General features: G+C 35.7%; 1 protein-coding gene across 1 annotated transcript; it reads left to right on the top strand.

Annotated features, from left to right (window-relative positions):
* Positions 1 to 17,906: 17,906 nt before the first annotated feature.
* LOC121439701 (putative vomeronasal receptor-like protein 4) lies at positions 17,907 to 18,833 on the top strand (the record flags this gene model as incomplete). Its single annotated transcript, XM_041640285.1, has 1 exon — positions 17,907 to 18,833. A coding segment is annotated over exon 1 (927 nt), but the record flags the coding sequence as incomplete, so codon positions are not given.
* Between the last annotated feature and the right edge of the window lie 6,064 nt (positions 18,834 to 24,897).

Here is a 24,897-nt window from a genome sequence, read left to right as displayed (position 1 = left end):
AGACCACACTGTTGGATGAATGTACATAGGCTTGAGAGAGAGAAGAAAAAGAATATAAAGAATAAAGTTAATGTCTTTAAAAAAAAGGGTAAAGTCTTTTAAGAGACAGAGTACAGATAGTTAAGAGATTAAAAGAAATAAAGAAAAATAAGCCACGTAAAAATGGAAAATTCACAGAGAGTCTGGATTATGTACACTGTATTTTCTTTAAAATTTTTGACTGTGAAGGAGCTAAGTACAGAGAGACATTTCATTACATGGGCTGCCAAGCTAAACCAGAATGGATATAAGGGTATTACGATTTCAAAATTTAGGTCTAAGGATATGATGCTTTGGAGAGGGTCTTCTTTTGTTTTCACAGAGGACCAGACCCTATGGATTTCTCCTATCCCAATTTGGTATGATAGACCACGACCTCCCGAAAAGTTCCTATGAACACCCTCAAAAAATTACTTCACTCAACTGCCAACTGAGATAAACCTGGCACACAGGTTACACCCTAAATGATCTGATTAACAGTGCCCCCATTCAGCAGGAAGCAGTTTGGAGAGAAAAACTGCGCCCATGTTCCCAAAATATTGTTTATAAATGTTCTTTTACATTTAAAGGGGGATATGATATAGATATGAATAATTTGCACTGGTATGGATTTTACAGTCAATTTTGTTATATGTATATGTATTTCTGATCTTGATTAAGGTATTGTGATTGTGTAGTTCATTAAAAAATGTAATGTATAATTAAGAAATATAGGTTGTTAATGGATAATCATTGATAATAGTAAAGCTTATAGTCATGTTAGTTAGATTTTCTAGATATACAGAGATATATTTCAGATAGGCATTCTTCATATCTCTCAAAGGCTGCAGAATATGGCATTTAAAATATTTTAATAACTTAGGACTTTTCATGACAATGAGACACTCTGCTCCTGGCAGCACCAATCTACTTCAAGAAGAAGATGGGCATCGAAGAGGATCCTTATGGAGTTTGATAGCCATTTGGGCAAGAAACTGTTCTTGCCTGGACTGTTGCATAAACTGGACAAAGAGAACCCGCAGAGAGAGGACTGCTGAACTTGCCTAAAGGTGAGATGGTCTTTCGGGGTTCCTGACTCATGAAAGAGTCTGCAAGACATTCTGCAGGACACAGCAGAAAGTGACTGAACTGTCTTTGGAATTTCCTGCTTGATGAAAATGTCTGCTGGATACTATGGGCCTGAAGGCTGAAGACGGATGCCCCAATGGTACAAAAGAACTTTGGGTGACTGTCCAGGCAGCAAGATGTCTTTGTCATTTCTAGAGTTTGAAGTTTCTTAGTTCTTGCTTACTTAGATAATATTATATCCTTCTGGAGTCTTTGATGGAGCTGAAGAATGGATAGATAGTTATAGTTTTCCATTGTTATGATAAAAGATAAAGTAGATATAAATATTGTAACTGTAATTCTTACTTGATAACTGTTTTGTTATATGTAATTTTACTATGTTAAAATTAAAGCCTTTCTTTTTTGTTTAAACAGAAAAAGGGGAAATGATGTGGGAGTGATTTCTTATTAGTAAAGAAACTGCCTAGGCCCCTTGATAGGCCAACCCTTAGGTGGGTGGAGTAAACAGAACAGAATGCTGGGAAAAAGAAGCTGAGTCAGGGAGTCGCCATGGTTCTCCCACTCCAGGCAGACACAGGTTAAGATCATTCCTGGTAAGCCAGCTTGTGGGCTACACAGATATTTTGAAATGGGCTAGTCCAGGTGCGAGAGTTAGCTGAGAAAAGGATAGATATGATGGGCCAAGCTGTGTTTAAAAGAATACAGTTTCCGTGTAATTATTTCGCGTAAAGCTAGCCATGCAGGTGGCCGGATGCCGGAGACGCAGCCCGCTGCTCCTATTACTACAATTTAGTGGAGGTCTGAACAGAATGTTGTAAAAGAGATGCACCATTTCAGCTAATCAAGTTGGAACTGTTATGTCCAGCTGATACCCAAAACAGTTCTGATAGTAGCACTATTAGTATCATTATGTCATATCAACCAGGTGAAGTCATTGTTATGGGGCCCCATCTTCTTCCTGGAAACTTCAGAGATTACTGCAGGAAAATTCATTGTTCATTGTGGAAAACTTAATTATATAGACATATAAAGATGTATATATTCAATAAAAGTTATGATAGATATGAAGAAAAGCAAAGATGTTTCCTAAGTTCTTTTTTTCTTCTGTCCCATATCATGGCTCTTGACATGAGACAGAAACTCTGGGTGTTTCTCTTAACAACAGGCTTGGAATTAGAGAGGGACTGAGTCAGAGTCCAAAACCAGCTCTATATACTTATGAATATAAATAAACACACACACACACACACATATATATATATATATATATATATATATATATATATATATATTTACTTATGGAACCTATTTGATTTTCTTGCTGATTCATATTGGGTAGTAATTTTTTCCAACTATCAGTATTCAAACATCCAGGGTCCCTTGAATTCTTCTGAAGATGAGTGTTTTCCTGCAGATATAAGAACAGAACCCTGACCCCATCTTATATGTTTTTCTTACCACCTGAATGATTGTCATCATTTTGGATTAGCTGTCATTTATCCTTTTCCAAGAGGTTTTTCCTCTTCAAACTGAACCTTTATTAATTTTAATGGTATCCACAATTTTTCTTCTCCTGTGGAAACAAGAGCAAAACCACTTCCCCAACATAGTACATCTCCTGGTTTCCATTATGAGGTCAGCATATCCTTGAAATAAACTGGTTGATTTAGTTCAGCAGACTTTTTCATTATCAAATGTCTTTCTGCTGCTATTGTCCCTTTCTCATTAGCGTTAAGAAAATTCAAGGTTAATAAAGCATTATGTAATCTATTTCTGGGGGCATTTTCCACCCCTTTCTGTTTGTTTAACATATCCTTTAGAGTTTGATTTGATCTTTCTATAACTGCTTGAACTATAGGATTGTGTGGCATACCTGTAACATGCTTAATATTATAATAAGCAAAAAAACATTTCATTTTCCTAGAGACATAAGCTGGACCATTATCTGTCTATATTGTGCAGGTATACCCATGATGGCCATAATGTCTAATAAATGTGTGATTACTGAATCAGCTTTTTCTGAACGTAAAGCAGTTGCCCACTAAAAGCCTGAATAAGTGTCAATGTGTGTGGTGTACATATTTTAATTTTCAAAATTCAGTAAAGTGGAACACATCCATATGCCAGATTTCATTCCTTTGAGTACCCTTTGGGTTAGTTCATGTAGGTAGCGGTGGTTGGTTATATAAAGAGCAAGTAGGACATCTCTTTATAATCTCTTTGCTTGTTGCCATGTAATTGAAAGCTCTTTCTTTAAACCTTTGCTATTGACATGATTTTTTTAATGAAATTCAGAGGCCTGCAACACACTTCGAATCAATAATTTATCAATTTCTGTATTACCTTGTGCTAGAGAACCTGGCAGACCCATATGGGATTAGATATGTGTTATGTACATGGGACAAAGCCTATTCCTGTTCTTGTCTCGTACCTGGATAGACAATGAAGTCAATTCTGAATTATCTAGTATAAATTCAGCAGTTTCAATATGCAAGATAACTCTTTCTGCATAATGTGAATCAATAACTATATTGAGAGATTCTTTAAAATCTCTTATCACCATAAGGATTGCAAATAATTCTGTCTTCTGGACAGAATTATAAGGGCTTTGTTCCACCTTACTCAATTTGTCTGATTTGTAACCTGCCTTCCCTGATTTATTAGCATCAGTATAAAATGTATGGGCTCCAGTTATTGGAGCATCACGTATGATTTGAGGAAGAATCTAAGAAGTTCTCTTTATAAGGTTAAGTCTATCACTTTTGGGATAGTTGCTATTACTTTCTCCAAAAATTTAGCACAAGCTCTTTGCCATGGCTCATTGTCTTCCCGAAACTTTTTTATTCTATCAGTAGTGAAAGGCACTATTATTTCTGAAGAGTCTATACCTGCTAAATGATGAAGTCTCAAGTTACCTTTTATAATTAATTCACAGATTTTTTCCATATAAGTTTTTAATTTTTTACTTGGTTTATGTGGTAAAAAGATCCATTCTAAAATAATATCTTCCCTCTGCATTAAAATTTCTGTAGGAGAAATTCTGGAAAGCAATATGACTAGAATACAACTAAGATTTGGATTCACCCTATCCACATGTGCCTCTTGCAATTTTTCCTCAGCCATTGTCAGTTCCTTTTCCACTTCAGCTGTTAATTCTCTGGGACTATTCAAATCTTTATCACCATCTAAGGTTTTGTTTAAATGAATTATTAGATCAATTGTTATCCCAACAGCCAGTTGTAGGCTGGAAATGTCTCCTACCAACCTTTGAAAGTCATTAAGAGTCCGTAACTGATCTCTCCTAATTTGTGCCTTTTGTGTCCTAATTTTTTGTAAACCTATTTTATAACCTAGATAATTGACAGAATCCCCTCTCTGTATTTTTTCAGGAGAAATCTGTAATCCCCCTGTAGGTAAAACTATCTTTACTTCTTCAAACAGTCTTTCTAATGTATCTATGTTTGAATCAAATAGAAAATGTCATCCATGTAATGGTGAGTTATAGACTTAGGAAATCGCTTATGTATTATTTTCAATGGCTGACTTACAAAGTATTGACATAGGGTGAGGTTATTGAGCATTCCCTGTGGGAGGATAGTCCACTGGTACCTCCTAGTAGACTGAGAATTATTATAAGTAGGCACTGTGAAGGCAAACTTTTCTCAATCTTTTTCTTGTAAAGGTATAGTGAAGAAACAATCATTTAAATCAAAAAGTATGAGAGGCCATTCATTTGGTAACAGAGAGGGCAGAGGAATTCCAGATTGCAGAGGGCCCATAGGTTGAATAACCTTGATGATTGCTCTAAGATCTATCATCATTGTCTATTTTCCAGATTTTTTTCTTAATAACAAATACAGGAGAATTCCAAGGGCTGGTAGATTCTTTTATATGTCGAGCATCTAATTGCTCTTGTTCCAGCTGTTTTAAAGTCTGAAACTTTTCCTCAGCTAGGGGTCATTGCTTAACCCATATTGGTTTCTCAGTCAACCATTTTAAAAGCAAGGCTGTTGTTACATCTGAAGGGTTACAAATTGCTTTGTGTTCTTGTATAGCCCAAATGGCCGGTGTTCGTGATATATAATATCTTCTAATATTTTCATCAGAAACATAAACTTTAGGGGCTGCAGAAATGATAATCTGGGTATTTCATTGCTACAATAGGTCATGGCCCTATAAATTCACCACAATATTGGCTATATATGTCCTTTGTTTTCCTACTTGTCCTTCTGGCCCTATGTATTCAACCCATCTCATGTTTTGTCTTACCTGAGATAGAATTCCAATTCCCATGAACTGATCATCTACCTCCTGAAGAGGCCAATTCAGATGCCAAGATTTTGGAGTAATAATACTTACATCCACACCATGTCCAGTAAGCCTTCAATAAAAATGCCATTTATACACACCCTTTGCTTTGGTCTTTGTTCATTTTTAGAAGTCTGCTAGAATATACATTTCCTCTGTCTTGATAGAGCATTGACTCATTCTCCACATTATCTCATCATTCAGACCATTATTGCTTTTGACAGCAAGCATGGGACTTTTTAATTTTCCTAACGAGACACATTCTTCACAGTAACTGGGAATGACTGGACTACATTCATCATGGGGGCCTGCAAGAGGCCCCCAATGGCATTTCCTGATGGTATTGGGTTGCTTTGTCTATCTTTTGTTGACCTACATTCATTTGTCCAATGTTGGCCTTTGCCACACATTCTCCATATACCTGAAGGCTGAGTCCTCCTATTTCTGTCATTCCCAGAAGAGGCATTATTCCTGGAAATCCATTGCCTACAATCCCTTTTTTATATGTCCCACTCACCCACAATTAAAACATTTGGTATTTTGATGTTTTCTCCTACCATTGGAAATTGCTTCTCCTACCCTATCTTCAATACCTTCAAATGTCTCAACATTCATTGTATGTAAGACCCATTCATCCATGGGTCATGATCTGATCTTCAAAGGCCCCAGGATCCTTTGGCACTCTATGTTGGCATTCTCATTATCCAAAGATTCAATTACATGTCTAGCACCTGGATCAGTTATCACTATTTGTACAGCTCTAGTTAGTCTTTGCAAAAAGTCACTAAAAGTTTCTCTCTGACTCTGTTTAACCTTAAGATATGATTCAACTCTCTTTCCTAGTTCCTGAATTCTGTCCCAAGCCTTTAAAGCTGCTGTGGTACAGAGGGACAGGGTGTGGTCATTATAAAGAGCTTGATCCTGAGGATCAGAGTAAAATCCTTTACCTAGAATTTGATTTTAGGAAATCTCAGTTCCTTTTTTCTTGTTGCTTTAAAATTCTTGCTTCCTCTTGAAGAAGGCATCTCCCATGTAATTGTGGTCCACTTTCTAGCACAGTTGAGAAACTGAGCCCAATTGTGAGGTGTGGCTTTGTTACTGAAAATCCAAGTTTTGACCATCTTCCTAACAAAGGATAAATGTAGTCCCTAAGTCACAGTTGCTTGTTTAATTTTTTTTTGATCACTCATACATACGGGCTCCCATGTATATTCCTTGACAACCTTATGATATTTGGAATCAGATACCTTTTCTTATGTTATTACTGGAAAGGCAGGTAGAACTCTGGGGGAAACAATCCCAGAGAGTTTTACATACTGATGAAGTCAAATTTTGACTTTTTACCTTTTGTTCCTGGTCATCAAAGAGGATCATTTCCTCAATCTTTTTAAATCTGTTTACCAATGCCTTTTGTAAATTTTGGACCTCCTGTCCAGTATTCTGCTCTAATGCTCTCACTGAGGATTCTAAGGTATGAAGTCTGTCCAAAAGAGATAATGTCTCATCCTTGGACATAATCTTCATGGCATGCATATTACCTTCTTGGAGAGACATTCTATCAGTCAATCTGTCATACCCTTTCAATAGAGTCTGATTAATACATTCAAGGTGTGAATTCTCTCAAATAATGTTTCAGCACCCACTGTCATGGACTGAGTTTTATGTGCCAAATCAGCTGTTTTCTTTTCCAGAGTGCTGACTCTCTCTTTAAATAAATTACTCTCAGACTGTATCTTTTCCAAAAATATTTCAGTTGGCCAAGTCTTGTTAAGCAAAGTCCTAGTATCCTTCATATGTGCAATTTGTTTTATGAAAAGTTTATTATTAATCTGTACCATGTCTAAAAACACCTCATTTGATTGAGTTTAGTATTCAGAGTGTTTGTATTCTCCTTTAGATATATGACCTCCTCTTTAAGAAGCTTGGTACCAGTTTGTATCATGTTTAAAAGTATGTCAGCTAACTGAAACTTGTTAGTTAAGATGGTTGTGTCCTTCTTTAGATTTCCAGCTTTTTTTCTAAGAAGCCTGGAATCAGTCTGTAAAGACTATATCATTTTCCTATTGTCAAACCATATCTTTAAGAAAAAAATATTGAGTACAAAGTAAACCCTAACAATAGAAATAGCAATGTAGGAGGGACATCATATGCGCCTTGCAAGACCTCACACATGGTATAAGTGAAAAGGCTATTGAAACCTCGGACGGTTAGATTGTCTGGCATATGGCCTGTTTTAAATCAGTAACTTATGGACTACAGTTAGAATACTAAATCTCACCTGTGGTTTAATCAGCTGGAGTAAGGGCAATAACCATTGCCTGACAGTAGGTGTCGCCATGCACTTGAATTCACATGCTCGGTTTAGATCTGAATTTAGGTGGAATACTGAAAAATATACTCAAATCAATAAGTTTTTTAGAATAAATCACACACCGTGTGTGCTCTGTGAAGGTCTTTGGCTGTTCAATAGCCACACTAGACAGGTCTCCCACTCTGGCAGTAGCTGGACCCAAAGCTTGTGGCATGGTGGCACAGCAGCGGCTGTGGCTGGGCATGAGTGCTGGGTGCAGCGGGGTCTGTGGCTGTGGAAGTGTGAGGGGAAAGTGCACGGGAATGGCCTTTGCCCAGACATCATTCCTTTGATTAACCTTTGGTTTAGTCTCTGCAGGTAGCTGTGTTTGATTATAGAAAGAGTAAGTACGACATCTCTTTATAATCTCTTGGCTTGTTGCGATGTAATAGAAAACTCTTTCTTTAAACCTTTGCTATTGACATGATGCTTTCTATGAAACTATGAGGCTTGCAACATGCTTCAAATCAATAATTGATCAATTTCTGCATTACCTTGTGCTAGAGGACCTGGTAGACCTCTCTGGGATCATATGTGTGTTATGTATATTGGACAAAGCCTATTCCTGACTATATAATTCCTGGATAAATAAAGAAGTCAATTCTGTGTCATCTGGTATAAATTCAGTGGTTTCAATATGCAAGATATCTCCTTTTGCATATTGTGAATTAGTAACCATATTAAGAGGTTCTTAAAAATCCCTTAGCACCATGAGAATAGCATATAATTCTGCCTTCTGGGCATATAATTCTTCTGGGCAGAATTATAGAGCTTTGTTCTACTTTACTTAATCCTTATGATTTGTAACTGGTCTTCCTTGACTTCTTTGCATTAGTATAAATGGTATAAGCTCCAGTTATTGGAGCATCACATACAATTTGGGGAAGAATCCAAGAAGTTCTTTTATAAGGTTAAGTCTATCACTTTTGGGATAATTGCTATTAATTCCTCCAAAAATTAGCACAAGCTCTTTGCCATGGTTCATTGTCTTCCCATAACTTTTTTATTTTGTCGCAACAAAAAAGCACTATAATCTCTGCTGGGTCTATACCTGCTAAATGATGAAGTCTCAATTTACCTTTTATAATGAATTCATATACTTTTTCACATAAAATTTTAATTCTTTGCTTGGTTTATGTGGTAAAAAGATCCATTCTAAGATAATATCACCCTCTGCATTAAAATTCCTGTTGGAAAAATTCTGGAAGGCAGTATGAGTAGAATACAGTTAAGATTTGGATTCACCCTATCCACATGTGCCTCCTGTAATTTTTCCTCAACAGTTGTCAATTATTTTTCTGCTTCAGCTGATAATTCTCTGGGAATATTCAAATCTTTATCACCATCTAAGGTTTTGTTTAAATGAATTATTAGATCAGCTGTTATCCCAATAGCTGGTCATAGACTGGAAATGTTTCCTAACAATCCTTGAAAGTCATTAACTTAACCAGTCTCTCCTAATTTGTGCCTTTTGTGTCCTAATTTTCTGCAAACCTATTTTTAACCTAGGTATTTGATATAATATACTCTCTGTATTTTTTAAGGAGCAATTTGTAATCCCCATTTTGGCAAAACCTTCTTTACTTCAAACATTATAAGGTATCCATTTTGAATCAGATAGCAAGATATCATCCATGTAATGGTAAATTATAGACTTAAGAAAGTGCTTATGTATTATTTCCAATGGCTGATTTACAAAGTATTGGCACAATGTGGACCTATTGAACATTCCTTGTTGGACGACAATCCATTGACATCTCCTAGTAGGCTGAGAATTATTGTAAGTAGGCACTGTGAAGGCAAATTTTTCTCTATCCTTTAAGATATAGTGAAGAAACAATCTTTCAAATCAATAATTATAAGAGGCCATCCTTTTGGTAATAGAGAAGGCAGAGGAATTTCAGATTGTATAGGGTTCACAGGTTGAAAAACATTATTGACATCTCAGATCAGTCACCAGTTCCATTTACCAGATTTCATTTTTACAACAAATATAGGAGAATACTAAAGGCTATTTGATCCTCCAATATGGTGAGAATCTAGTTGCTCTTGTACCAGCTGTTCTAAAACCTGCAACTTATTTTCAGCTAGAGGCTACTGCTTAACCCATATTGGTTTCTCAGTCAACCATATTAAAGGTAGGGCTGTTGATACCTCTAAAGGTTTGCTAGTTGCTTTATGTTCTTGTACAGTCTGAATGGCTGGTGACCTTTGTTTATAGTATCTTATAATATTCTTCCCAGAATTATGAGTTCCTGGGACTGCAGAGACTGATCAACAAATGATGAAGCTACTGTCTCAGGACTTGATAATTAACCAAAAAAATATTTTTAGGATTCCCTAAAGATACCATCACCCCCAAATAGCAGGAAGTAAAATTAAGAGTATTATACCAACCTTCTGAAGAGATAGGGTGGGTGGTTTTTAATCATTCAATAGATTGTGAATATTTAGGGGTGGTTGGTTACAATTTTTGATTGGTAATATGGAAAAAGCTAAACAAAGAAAATTAGATTCAAGTTTCCTGGTTTGAAAAGAAAAAAGGGGATATATATATATATATGATAGAATAAAAAGGTAGATTATGGAATCTACTCTAAAAGATAAAGGGGAGGATATAGATATGACAAGATAAAAGGTAGATTATTGATTTTACTTTTTGAAAACAATTACTGGCTTTAAATGTTTGACATTGGATTGGACATTTGTATATTGTATTCATATGATGTATGGTGACATGAATGCGAGATTAATTTTGTTAAAGCATACTATACATGTTTCTAATCTTGTTCAAAGTATTTTACCTGTACTGTTCACTCAACAATGTAATGCAAATTTGTAATCTTTAAAGTTATTATTACCAACTGTTTAGGATAATAAATAAATTTAGACTAGTAATTAGTCATTTATTATAATTGAACTTGCAGTCCAATTAGGTATTTTTCTTTTCTTTTTTTATTATTTTTTAATCCAATTGTTTTTAATAAGCTATACATTTTTCTCCATTTTCCATCCTCCATCCCCTCTCCTCTTCTACTCTTCTCTGACACAAAGCTCCCAATTTAGTCAGGAGGTCTTTTCTTTTTTTCATTCCTATGTAGATCCCTGTACATCTCTCCTAGGATACTCTTTGTTGTCTAGGTTCCCTGGGATTGTGGATAGTAGGCTTGTTTTTCTTGGCTTTATGTTTAAAAGTTATTTATTAGTAAGTACATATTATATTCATCTTTCTGGGTCTGGTTTACCTCATATTTTTTTTCTAGATCCATCCATTTGTCTGAAAATTACAAGATATCATTATTATTGTTTTTTTTACCACGGATTAGTATACCATTGTGTAATTGTATCACCTTTTCTCTATCCAATCTTCAGTTGAGGGGCATATATATTGTTCCCAGGTTCTGGTTATTACAAATAATCCTGCTATGGACATAATTGAACATAAGTATAGAGGTTACCAGGAATGTTTTGGAAGCAGGAAGGATATCTTAGGGAAAGAAAAATGAGTTTTTACTTACTTACTTACTTTATTTATTTATTTATCCATTTATTTTTATTTTACTTTTGGTTTGTTAACAAGGACTGGAATCAGCTAATGGACACAGACATGTCGGGCCTGGGGAGATTAGCTCACACACAGGAGACCCAGAGCTCAGCTGTTCCTACTGTACTGTTTTCTTGGAATTAGGAAAGTTCACTTTCCCGTTTGATGGTTGCATTTTCTAACAACTTCAGAATCAGAACTTTCCTCTCCTACTAATGAAAATTATTTTTCTAGGGGGAGATAAGCTGATGACATTTATTCCTTATAACTGCTTCTTAGAGCCTATTCTACATAGTGTTTCTCAAATCCCAGCCTGGTAAGTGTGTTGGTTTTTCTGTTCTTTAATAGTAAGAGTTGTAAGTGGGTGGTGAGTGAATGTGGATTTTCTGTGATGACATTATTAAAGAATGCTGTATTTAGAATTCTACTTTTGATCCACACTGTGTCATTAGCAAACACATCAGATGTTTCTAGACATAACACATCAGTGTAATGATTTGTAAAGGAACATGGATGTCACTTACGTTGACCTCTGACTATAGTCTGTGGGACAGTAGACAGTGGGGCTATTGGAGAGGACAGGGCCTAGCAGAGAGAGAGAGAGAGAGAGAGAGAGAGAGAGAGAGAGAGAGAGAGAGAGAGAAAAGGCTAACAGGGTGAGGACAATCAATGGATGTTATATATTGAATAAAAATGTCATGAAATCTCTCAATTGTACAATGAATGTACACTAAGACCCCAAATGGAATATTTAGTGATCATATCTATCTATATGTATTACCTTAGATTTGGTTTGTTAAATAAAAATTATTTCTAGCCTGTAAATGTTTGTAAAATTGTTCCTTTTCCTTCAATCATGGCAGTAGTTTGTTGTAATAGGAGCAGCGGGGCTGCGTCTTTGGCACCTGGCCGCCCATATGGCTAGCTCTAGCTTATGCCCTGAAATAACTACACGGAAACTCTATTATTTTAAACACTGCTTGGCCCATTTCTATCTAGCCTCTTCTAGGCTAACTCTCGCACCTGGACTAGCCCATTTCTAATAATCTGCTGTAGCCCATGAGCTGGCTTACCAGGAATGATCTTAACCTGCGTCTGCCTGGAGTGGGAGAATCATGGCGACTCCTTGACTCAGCTTCTTTCTCCCAGCCTTCTGTTCTGTTTACTCCACCGACCTATGTTTTAACCTATGAGGGCCAAGCAGTTTCTTTATTGCTTAACCAATGAAATCAACAGATAGAAATATGACCCTCCTCCATCAGTAGTTTGCTGGTCATATTGTTAAATTGGTTTTCATTTAGGACTTGTGTGGTGTTATTCCAAGTTCTTCATGCTTTGAAAGTTTTCCTTGAAAAATCAGCTGTTCTTTGGAAAGTGTTCTTTACTTGTGAATTGAATTTTTTCCCTTGCAACTTTCAATGCACCTTTTTTGCTCTGTCTCCTCAATGTTTAATATGAGATGCTATGGAAATCTTGTTTTCTGGTCTTGTCTTTAATGTATTCTTGTTCTGTGTGCTTCTTCTATGTGTGTGGGTGAGTCTTATCTTAGTTTGGAACAGTTTCTTCTAAGATCTCCTTGAAGGTCTTGTGCTCGCCATTGACTTGGGATACTTCTCCCTCACCTGTGCATAGAATTTCAAGGTTTGATTTCTCCATGGTATCCCACATTAACAACAATGTCTACACATACACTCTACCAACTAAGTTACATCCCCAGCTCCACAGCTCACTATCTGCTGATTACATCACCTCATGTCGGAACCCTGTAAGAAAGATTAATTTTCCCAAGTATATCTACATACATTTTCTTAATTTTAGCCAAAGTGCTTTTAATTTCTTAGTGAGGTCATAAAGCCACTGCCAAGTTATTATGGAGGTTATTAAGAAACATTTTGGAATCAGGAAGCATTCCTTAAGGAATCAAAATGTTTTTCTACTTCTTTTGAATGTGATGTCATTTTTACTTTAGTTTTGTCCAGAAGGACTGGATGAGCTAATCTACACAGACCAATAGGGACCGGGGAGAAGAGTTCACACATGGGAAACCAAATATTCAGCTGCTGCTTCTCTATTGTTGTCCTGGAATTAGAGAAGTTCACTTTTCCATTTGATGGTACCACTTTCTAACAACTTTAAGATCAAAACTTCCCTTTACCAGGTGACATGGTAATTATGGGTCTAGAGAGAGATGAGCTGATGACATTTCTTCCCTATAACTACTTCTTAGGGCCGCATTCCAAATGGATGTTTATCAAAGGTCCTGCAGGTGAGCGTTTTTTTTCTCTCTCTATAATAGTGAGGAGAAGGAAGCAGAGTTTTCTGTAATAAAATAATTAGAGAGTTTTATGATTAGGAGTCATGTTTTAGCCTTGTTTTATCAAGAGAAAACATAACAAATGCCTGCAAACATAAAAAATCAGTGTCATGATTTGTAAAAGAACATAGATTTCACTTACTATGACCTCTTATTGTAATGTATGTGATAGTAGAAGGTGCCCTTTTGGAAAGAGGACAGCGCCTAGACAGGGAACGCTAATAGAGTGAAGGTAATCAATGAATATTATGTATTGATTGAAAATTTAATGATATCTACTCTTTTTACAGTAAATGTACATTCATATCTCTGTAAAAAATGACCCACATGGAGTATTTGAATGAGCATATCTGACTATGGATTCTTCTGAGGGTGTACTCTTATAATGTTATACACATGCTTCTTCTTAAATAACTGCAGCTGTGTTAAATTTCCAACCCTCTCACAAAACACCCGAAATGGCTCAGAGGGTGAAACACAAAGAACATGCATTCATTGATCTGCAGGAGTACATTTATAATATTAAGGTATATATATAAATATGTATATATAAATTGTATTTTATATTTTCTCATTTTTCTACCTTTCTCAAACCTATACAATTATTTATATTAAACTTCACCAAGACTATGCAACAAAATTAATTAATTTAGTGTTTATCAGTATTTTTCTGTTCTGTTTATTTTGTGTATACTTAGGAATTTTTAGGAGAGTTTCTCTTTATGGCTTAGTAAAATGTAAGATGGTCTTAACATTCTATTAATTAGATTGAAATTTTTCTTACATATGTTTATCCTATTGTAATATTTTTTAATGAAGTAAATCTTTGTGGTTATCTCAAAAGCATCTAGAATCCTACTTCACTTATTCATTAAATTATTTCTTTCTCATTGTATTTTATTTTTCTAAAAGAGAAAATAAACTATTTAAATTATGTCAATATCATCTTCACAAAATGTAAACTGAGTAATTTTCATTAGTAATTTGTTTTAATAAAATGAATTAATTTTTAATATTTTAAGTTTTCTAAGTTGAACATTGTTACACTGCTACTGGAATAATATTGAATAAGCTTTTCATTAGCAGTGAGAAATATTTTCAGTTCTTGAATTACTAGTATCAAATTATTTAAAGTCAAAATAACCAAAGTTTTTCAATAGTTGCAAAATAAAATTGTTCATTAAAATATGCATATTCAAAATATACCAAGTAAATTTAAGTTTAGCTGATGAATGTTGTAAGTCCATTTTTATATGCTGGAATATCAATTATTAATATTATAAATATATGTATAAATATACAGGAGACTCAAATGGAAAGTGAAGTCAGGTGTGGTGGCACACACCTATGAACCCAGCACTTTGAAGGCTAAGACAGGTGTTTCTATGAGTTTGATTGAAGTCAGTTTGTACTCATGTTGAGCTGCTCTCCTGTTTCTCTCTCCTACACACAAATACAACAAAATTATAGTGTTAAATTGATAATGCGGGACTATGAAATCGTTGTTTTAAAACTGGAATAAAAGGATGCCAATAAATGTCACTTACTCACTAGACACAGAGCATCCACACTGTGAAAACCAAATGATGGAAGCATGAATTTCTTTGCAAGCAGTACAAAATTTTCAGTTTGCTTTGTGTAATTCAATTTAAGAATCTACACTGATGCTGATACAGTAGGCAGGACCTTGGTAGAGCTGATCAAGTCATCCAGAAAATAGAGATTTTACTTTAGAAATATGTTTGATATAACTGTTTTTACTCAATGCTATTTTATTTAGTCATGATATCAGCCCCAGCCCACAGCATGCTATCGATCTATTCTTACTCCAGGTAGTCATTTCACACACACACACACACACACACACACACACACACACACACACATACACACACACACACGCACGCACACAGAACAGAGTCAAGCATATGATTCTCCCACCAACATACAGTTATAGTAGCTGCACAGTCGTGTTCTTTTTTTTTTTTTTTTTAAGTTCTAGGACACAAGTTGGAAAGATGGCACAGTGGTTCAAACATGTTTTTCTCTTGCAAATAACCTGGGCTACATTCCCAGCAATGACATGGTGGCTCATAACCATCTGTAACTCTAGTTTGACTCTGGCAATTAGACTGATTCTGTGACTTTACTAGATAAAGCTTTTTTTTTTTGCTCTTTTTTCTGTTTTTTGTTTGTTTGTTTGTTTTTCAAGACAGGGTTTCTCTGTAGTTTTAGAACCTGTCCTGGAACTACCTCTTATAGAACAAACTCACAGGGATCCGCCTGCCTCTGTCTCCCAAGTGCTGGGATTAAAGGCATGTGCAACCACTGCGCGGCATTAGATAAAGATTTTTAAGAGCAAACAAAATGTATATATGTAAAATGTATGAATTTTGTTGGCATATTCATGGGGATGTTATGGTGTGGTCTCATTTATTTACTTTTGAATTATTTCTATATATACATGAATGCACATATATGTGGAATATATGAGTGAACTTCAAACTACAATTGGCCCCTCTCACAAGAATTTTAGTTTTATAGTTATCTAGTTCTCTATTACAGAGTTGATTTTAAAGTAACAAATTATGCTAATTTGATAAAAATCATAAAGGTAACCAGGTTAAATAAGTAATACACGAACCAAAGCTAAGACTATTTGTTGAAATTATAAAAACTGTCTGTGTGTTGGTGAGATATGATAACACTGGCACCCTTATTTCCACTGCATGGGAAGGAATCTCTTTTAAAACAGAGATTCTAAAACAGGATCACTATGTGGTCATCTTTGGCAAGTTCATGTTTGTCACAATGTGTTGAAAGCAGTATCTGTCTTAGTGTCACATGCTCTCTCTTGTAGGGGTCTCCTGGCTCCACATCTTCAGTTGAGAGTATTTACCTGTGTAAACTACAGATATCAGGAAAGGAAAATGGGGCTTTGGCCAAATGGGGGTTGATCGTGGGTAGCAACAAAGAGAAGAAAAACAGGGTACAAGTGATCTTATCAGGGAAATGTGAAAGAGTGGGCTCCTTATCAGGGAGGAGGGAAGTTCATATAGAAGGAAGTGGGAGGAAGGTACAGGGGAGTAGCAGGAGACCATTGATCTGATAAAATGGGAAAATGATGTTTCTTAGTTAAAAAAAGGATGTAAATACAGAAGATGGAATAGGTAGGTAAAGTAACAAGGAATGGATTAAAAACCCATAGGAATCATACTATTAATGATTTAATCCCCACCACTGTCCTGCTGTGAAAAAAAAATAAAAAAAAACCCTTTTATCTTGATAGCTAGGTGTTTGTTCTTTAAACCATAAGTAGAGTTCACACAAGTTTTAAATGGATGGGAAGTAAACTGGGAGACATCTAGGAGCATTTATAACAATAATTGTTACACAATTAATAGGGTGTGGAAAGTGCACTAATGATATCCAAATGATATCATTGTCTTTAATTCCAGGTTCTGGTGTGATGAGTTCATTGAAAAATAAAAATAAATAAATGAACAGAGATGAACATTCAACTGATTAAAATAGTGGGATTAACATGAATTATCAACTCTGATTCCATCAGAATTATGAATGAAAATATGGATAGTTTAAATTTGAGATTATTAAAATTATGGAATATAAAACTGACTCACATTACTCTTTTGGATTTTTTTTGTGATTTTCCTCAGAGCAATATAATTTTTAATCAGTTGTACAAATGTGATTATGCACCTCTATTCTCATCACTGCTGTTTTCAGTGTTAACTATAAAATGAGGCAATGTAAGTCAAATCAGGAGGATTTAATTTCTAAGGCATGGGGTCTAGGTGTAATACAGGCATATAGAGTGTGCATTCTGTGTAGGATATAGCTAAGAGTACATTTATCATGCTCAATATGTTGTATGTCCAGGATAAATATTGAGGCTATTTAGAAACTTAGGCCATGTCTAATGTGGAACTTCAAAAATTAAAGAGATGGGTTAATCAAGAATAAATAGGCAAAACAGAATGATGATATAGACATACTGACCAGTGAAACAAAAGTGTGGTAAATACTCATTATTTTTTTCAGATATTTGAAATAGGTCTCCACAATTATCTGTATTGTGACCTGGATTCTTCTTGAGGAAGATACTTGGTCAGTCGTCCCCATCAACTTAGACCATGAAATCCAATAAGGACAAAGTTAACAGAACCACCACATATGGGCTGCTGATGCATGCTTCAGAATTGCCAGGGCTTAAATATCCTTTTTGAAAATTTCTGTTCTTAAGGTGAATATGATTTCTACATATGTCCTCATTTAGAATTGTACTTTATTTCCAAGCTGGACTTGGAGTCCTGTCCAATATGTTTCTCCTTGTTTTCTATACTTTCATAATTCTAGGCCACAGACCTAAGCCCATAGACATGATATCCTGTCAACTGAGCTTCATTCACATAGTGCTGCTCCTCACTGGAGTGGATGTTTGGCTTTGGGACATACGTGATGCACTAAATATTGACAATGACTTCAAATGTAAGAAAAATTTTTACATAAGCAGAGTGATGAGAGGCCTCTCCATCTGCATTACCTGCCTCTTGAGTGTGTTCCAGGCTGTCACTATCAGTCCCAGTACCTCTTTCTTGGCAAAATTTAAATATAAACTAAAAAAGTACATGATTTCTGCGTTCTTATTTGTTTGGTCTTTCAACTTGTTGTTCACTCGTCACCAAATAATCTATTCTGTTGCTTTTACCAATGTGAGTGTGAACAAACAGATGAAGGTTACAAAATTCTGCTCACTCCTTCCCATGAACTACATCATCAGGGTACTGACTTTAACAGTGACAATCTCCAGAGATGTATTTCTTGTAGGAGTTATGCTAGCCACTAGTGTATACATGGTGATTATCTTGTTCAGACATCAAAGGCAACACAAGTATCTTCACAACCTCAGCCACATGAGAGTATCCCCTGAGAAAAAGGCCACCCAGACCATCTTGCTGCTGGTGGTTTGCTTTGTGATCATGTTCTGGGTAGACTTCATCATCTCATTTGCTGCAATCCAGTTATGGATATACGACCCAGTCAGCCTGAGTGTTCAGAAGTTTGTGATGAATGTCTATCCCACAATTACTCCTTTGGTACAAATCAGTTCTGATAACAGAATAATCAATATGCTGAAACACATGCAGTCTTTGTGCCACCATATTTTCAAAAAGAGATATTTTTTCTCATATTTAATAAAATGATTTATTTATTCTTTTTATATTTATGAGTATTGTGCCAGCATATATATGTGTGTGAATTCCTGATGCCCACAAGGTCAGAAGAGGCCATTGTCCCTGAGCCCGTGAGCTAAATACAGACAAATGTTTGTGAGGCTTCATTCTGGTGCAGACACAACTAATTTTTTCCAAAAACTTATTCTTCTTAAACTCTGTAATAGTTCAAGTAGCAAATCAAGATTCTTAATAATTTAACGAAAGTTGTGGTATTACACATGGAAATTCTTGTGACATTTTTGCTGCCGAGTGCTACTGATTTTTTTTAACTTCACTGTATACAATAAGTTGTAATTTCCACAGGAGTTCTCTTAGTCTCTCCTCTTTACTTTATATCATAATGTTCCCTGATGCTCAGGTTACTTAAAGAAAGTTGCTTGCTGGTGCTGACATTTTACATTTTTCTTTTGAGGGGAATTTAATATACTCTCAGCCACCAAAACTAGTTTAGATGTCCTATTGCAACTTTAATACTCTTTCCTAAGTCTAGTTTCTCTGAATCCACAAAAATCCTGTGAATTTAAATTTTCCCTTTTTACCACAGTTACTTCATGTATCTTGTATGAAAATTCCATGTGTCTGTGTATTTGTAATTCATCAATACTGACATATTATTAGTAAAACAAAATTGTTTATATATGATGTACAGTGTGTTTTTGTGTACATGTGTATTCATGTGTGTGTTCAGAGATGAAGGATGTATGTGCATGTGTACGCTGAGGCAAGGAGACAATGTTTGCTGTTTTTCTTTATATATATATATATATATATATACATATATATATGTATATATATATATTATTTTTTTTGAGAAAAGGAAAAAAATTCCCCCTCCTCCCAGCCTCCCATTTCCCTCCCCCTCCTCCCACCCTTCTCCCCCTCCCCCCACTCATCTCCTCCTCCCTCTCCAGTCCAAAGAGCAGTCAGGGTTTTCTGCCTTGTGGAAAGTCCAAGGTCCTCCCCTCTCCGTCCATGTCTAGGAAGGTGAACATCCAAACTGGCTAGGCTCCCACAAATCCAGAACATGAAGTAGGATCAAAGCCCCGTGCCATTGTCCTTGACTTCTCATCAGCCCTCATTGTTCTCCATGGAAGCTACTCACCTTGGTTTTGATAGTGTCTCCGGTGACCCTTGGATTGCCAAATAGGACAAGATGATATCCCAGGGATTTTACTGTATCTGGCTCTCCAGCTCAGGATTACAAGCGTGCAACACCAGACTCCACTTAGTTTTTTCTTTTATTGATAATAAAAAAAACTACTTGTTTTATTCATATGGTATATTCTCAATAGAGTTTCTCTTTCCTGTCAATTAGTTCCAAGAAAGCTGAGCTTTGGCAGTGAAGGAAACCATAGAAAACAGAGAACTGGTGAAGATGTCATTATATGAGGGGCCATATCACAGCCCCAGAAGGCAGCAGAATTTGGCAGCTTTGGTCACCTTGTTCTGGCTTTAGATGAAGGTGAGAAGAAAGAGGTCATGGAATCTCCCTCTGTGACTGAGGAAAGCTGCTGAGGCCAGGCACAGGTGTCACTAGAGAGGCCATTTTATGAAGCCGTGAAAGTCAAACCTGGATTTCCTTAGAGACCCCAGGCTGTTGGAGATGCCAGAGCCATGTGATACTGCTGAGGAAAGCTGCTAATGGGGAGTGGAAGCAGCCCAAGTGAGAGAAGTGTGATGTGGTTTTTGATCTTAGCCGTTCCTATCATTCTGGTTTAACATAGGTAGCTCAGAGTCATTTTAATTTGCCTTTTCCAGATGATTAAGGATGTTGAGCCTTTCCTTAAATGTCTTTCGGCCTTTTGAGACCTTTGTGTTGACAATTCTCTCTTTAGATCTGTGCCCCATTTTTAATTAGATTATTTTGTATTTTAATGTCTAGTTTCTTGATTTCTTTATATACTTTGGAGATCTGCCCTCTGTCAGATGTGGGGTTGGTGAAGATTTTTTTCCCATTTGTGGACTGTCATTTTGTCTTATTTATGGTGTCCTTTGCCTTATAGAAGTCTTTAAATTTCAGGAGGTCCCATTCATTGATTGTTGCTCTTAGTGTCTATGCTGCTGCTATTTCATTTAGGAAGTGATCTCCTGTGCCAATGCATTCAAGGCTAACATTACTTCCTGTTCTATCAGGTTCAGTGTACCTGGATTTATGTTGAGGTCTTTGATCACCTTGACTTGAGTTTTGTACATGATGACAGACAAGGATATATTTGCAGTGTTCTACATGATGACATCCAGTTATGTCAGCACCATTGTTGAAGATGCTTTCTTTTTTCTCATTGTATAGTTTTAGCTTCTTTGTCAATAATTAGGTGTTCGTAGGTGTGTGGTTTCATTTCAGGATCTTCAATTTGTTTCCATTGAGCCACGTGTCTGTTTTTATGACAAGACCAGGCTTTTTTTGTGACTATGGCTCTGTAGTAGAGCTTGATGTCAGGGATGGTGATGTCTCTGGAAGTTCCTTTAAAGTATACGATTACTTTAACTATCCTGTGTTTTTAATTTTCCATATTGTTCTTTTGAGGCCTGTATTTTGAGATTTTGATTGGGATATCATTGAGCCTGTAGATTGCTTTTGGTAAGGTTGTCATTTTTATTATTTTAATCCTGCCTATACAAGAACATGGGAGATATTTCTACTTTCTGATATCTCCTTATATTTCCTTTTTTTCATAGACTTTATGTTCTTGTCATTTTGGTCTTTCACTAGTTTTGTTATAGGTGCTCCATAATATTTCATATTATTTGTGGCTATTGTAAATGATGATGTTCTCTGAATTCTTTTCTGTCTGTTTATCATTTGTATATAAGGGGGTTTCTGATTTTTTTAGTTAATCTTGTATCCTGCTATATTACTGAAGGTATTTTTCAGCTGTTGAAAATTTTCCTGCCTCTGAAAATAGTCTGTCAATTATATTAGGCCATAGCCAAAGTTGGTTGCTTCAACATTGCAAAATGAGATTTTGGATGATTGCTTAGGCAGCTAGTTTTCTCTGTCATATATTGCTCACTTTGGAAGCTGCTTGATTGTACTTCCTGCCTGCTCAAGTAATATTATCTCCCTTCTCAGGACTTCGATGGAGTTGAAGATTAGAGAGTCATAGTTACTGTCCTTTTATGATCTAGCCAAGCCATTTCCAATACAAGACTTAGACTCCTTAGGATAAAATGTTTATTTAAATATTTAGCATATGTTCCTTGCTTAATATTGTTTATGTTGATTGTTTATTCTAATCTTATACTTGATATCTGTTCCTAGTGTATATTGTTTTGTATTGGGTTTGGAACTCTCTTATTTAAACAAAAGGGGGGAGTTGCTGCAGGAGCTCCTTCCACTCCTTCAGCCAATAGCCTTTAAGATACCAGCCCACTTGAGCATGGTCTTTTTTGCTTTAAAAAGCAGAGGAAGTCCTGCTCTCATTCTCTTGCTTCTGGCTCAGCTTCCAGCTACTAGACTCTGTTCCTGGTCATGCAGAGGGCTTTTGTTTATTACAGTGATCTGTAAGTTTTCCCCTTAAATAAATAACCCTTTTATTAATCATAATTTCAAACTTGAGTGTGATTGTTTTGTGACTTACGTCAACAGTTTCAGTTTCTGAAGGTCCCACTTTTTATTGTTGCTGTCAGTGTCTGTGCTACTGCTATTATATTTAGGAAGTGGTCTCCTTTGCCCATGTGTTGAAGGCTACTTCCCACTTTTTCTTCTATGAGGTTCAGTGTGACTGGATTTATATTGAGGTCTTTGACCTATTTGGACTTGAGTTTTGTGCATGGGGATTGATATGGATCTATTTGCATTCTTCTACATACTGACATCCAGTTATGCCAGCACCATTTGTTAAAGATGCTTTATTTTTCCAGTATATAATTTTTACTTCTTTATCAAAAATCAGGTGTTCATAGGTGTGTGGCTTAATAACCACATCTTTGATTCAATTTCATTTGTCTACCTGTCTGTTTTTATACCAATACAAAACTGCTTTTATTACTGTAATTCAATAATAGAGCTTGATGCCAGGTATTGGCATAAGAACAGACAGGAGGACCAATGGAACCAAACAGAAGACCCAGATATTAATCCAAACACCACCTTTGAAACCAGATTTTTGACAAAGAAGCAAAAAATATCAAATGGAAAAAAGAAAGCATATGATATCCAGTGCTGGCATAACTGGATATCAACATGTAGAAGAATGAAAATAGACCCGCATCTTTCCCAATACACAAAACTCAAGTCCAAATTGATCAAACACCTCAGCCTAAAGCCAGCCACACTGAAATTTATAGAAGAAAAAGTGGGAAGTACACTTGAATACATTGACACAGGAGACTACTTCCTAAATATGACCACAGCAGCACAGACACTGAGAGAAACAATTAAGGAATGGGACCTCCTGAAACTGAAAAGCTTCTGTAAAGCAAGGGACATAGTCAAGAAGACAAAACAACAGCCTACAAAATGAGAAAAGATCTTCAACAACCCCACATTAGACAGAGGTCTGATTTCCAAAATATACAAACAACTCAAGAAATTTGTCATCAAAAAAACAAATAATCTAATAAAAAAGGGAGTATAGACCTAAATAGAGAACTCTTAACAGAGAAATCTAAAATGGCTGAAAGACACTTAAGGAAATGTTCAACAGCCCTAGTCATCAGAGAAATTCAAATCAAAATAACTCTGAGATTCCATCTTACACCTGTAAGAATGGCCAAGATCAAACACTCTGATTACAACTTATGCTGGAGAGGTTGTGGGGAGAAAGGGAACACTCCTGCATTGCTGATGGGATTGCAAGCTGGTAAAAACCCTTTGTATTTCAGTGTGGTGATTTCTCAGAATATTAGAAAACAGCCTTCCTCAAGACCCAGTAATACCACTTTTGGATATATATCCAAAGGATGCTCAATTGTGCCACAAGGACATGGGCTCAACTGTGTTCATAGCAGCATTGTTTGTCATAGACAGAACTTGGAAACAACCAAAATGCCCCTCGACCGAAGAATGGACAAGGAAAATGTTGTACTCCAGTACTACACAGCAGAAAAATTAATGACATGTTGAATTTTGCAGGATAATGGATGAAGCTAGAAAACACTATTTCGAGTGAGGTAACCCAGACACAGAAAGACAATTATCACATGTACTCTCTCATAAATGATTTTTAAACATAAAGCAAAGAAAACCAGCCCATAAATAATAATATAGACAACAATGAGGACACTAAGAGAGACATACACAGATCCAATTTAAATGGGAAGTAGAAAAAAAAACAAGATATCCTGAATAAATTGAGAGCACGGGAACCTTGAGAGAGGGTTTAAAGGGAGAGGATAGGCAGGGAGAGGAGTAGAGAAAAATGTAGAGCTCAATAAAAATCAATAAAAAATAAATGTTTTAAAAAATAAATCTTTAAAGAGACACTGAAAGTTATATAAATAAGGAGTAAAGAAAAACAAGCCATATAAAAATGGAATATACACAGAGAGTCATATATAATTTTGTTTTCTTTGATTTTTTTGACTCCGAGAGACATTTGATTCTTGGAGCTTCCAAGTTAAGCCAACATAAATGTATGATGACTTCAAAATTTCAGTTGAAAAATATGTTACTTTGGTAAAGAGGTCCTGCTTTTGTTTCCATAGAAGATAAGAACCTGTGGATTCCTTCTGGGCTAATGTGGTTTGATGGTAAAAGATTCTCTGAAAAGTCTCCATGAACCCTAAAATACTTTACTTAATGAAGAACATTTGTTTGGAGAAAACAAAGCCCAAATTCCCAACTTTATTGTTTATAAATGTTTGATTTCATTTAAGTGGGTTGATCATAAGTGTGTAATCGTCACAGTCAATTCCAAAAAAAAATTAATAAGGGGGATATGATATAGAGATGAATATTTTTCTTTGTTATGGACTTTCTTTTATAATGCAAACTTAAGGTAAAATTTGTTGTATGAATACTTCTACTCTTGTTTATGATATTATATTTAAGTAGTTCCTTTAAAAATGTAAA

Source organism: Microtus oregoni, unplaced genomic scaffold, assembly GCF_018167655.1.
Source record: "Microtus oregoni isolate MIOR12 unplaced genomic scaffold, Mior012 000062F_ref0000492, whole genome shotgun sequence".
Taxonomy (NCBI): Eukaryota; Metazoa; Chordata; class Mammalia; order Rodentia; family Cricetidae; genus Microtus; species Microtus oregoni.
This window is presented reverse-complemented; position numbering and strand designations above follow the sequence as displayed.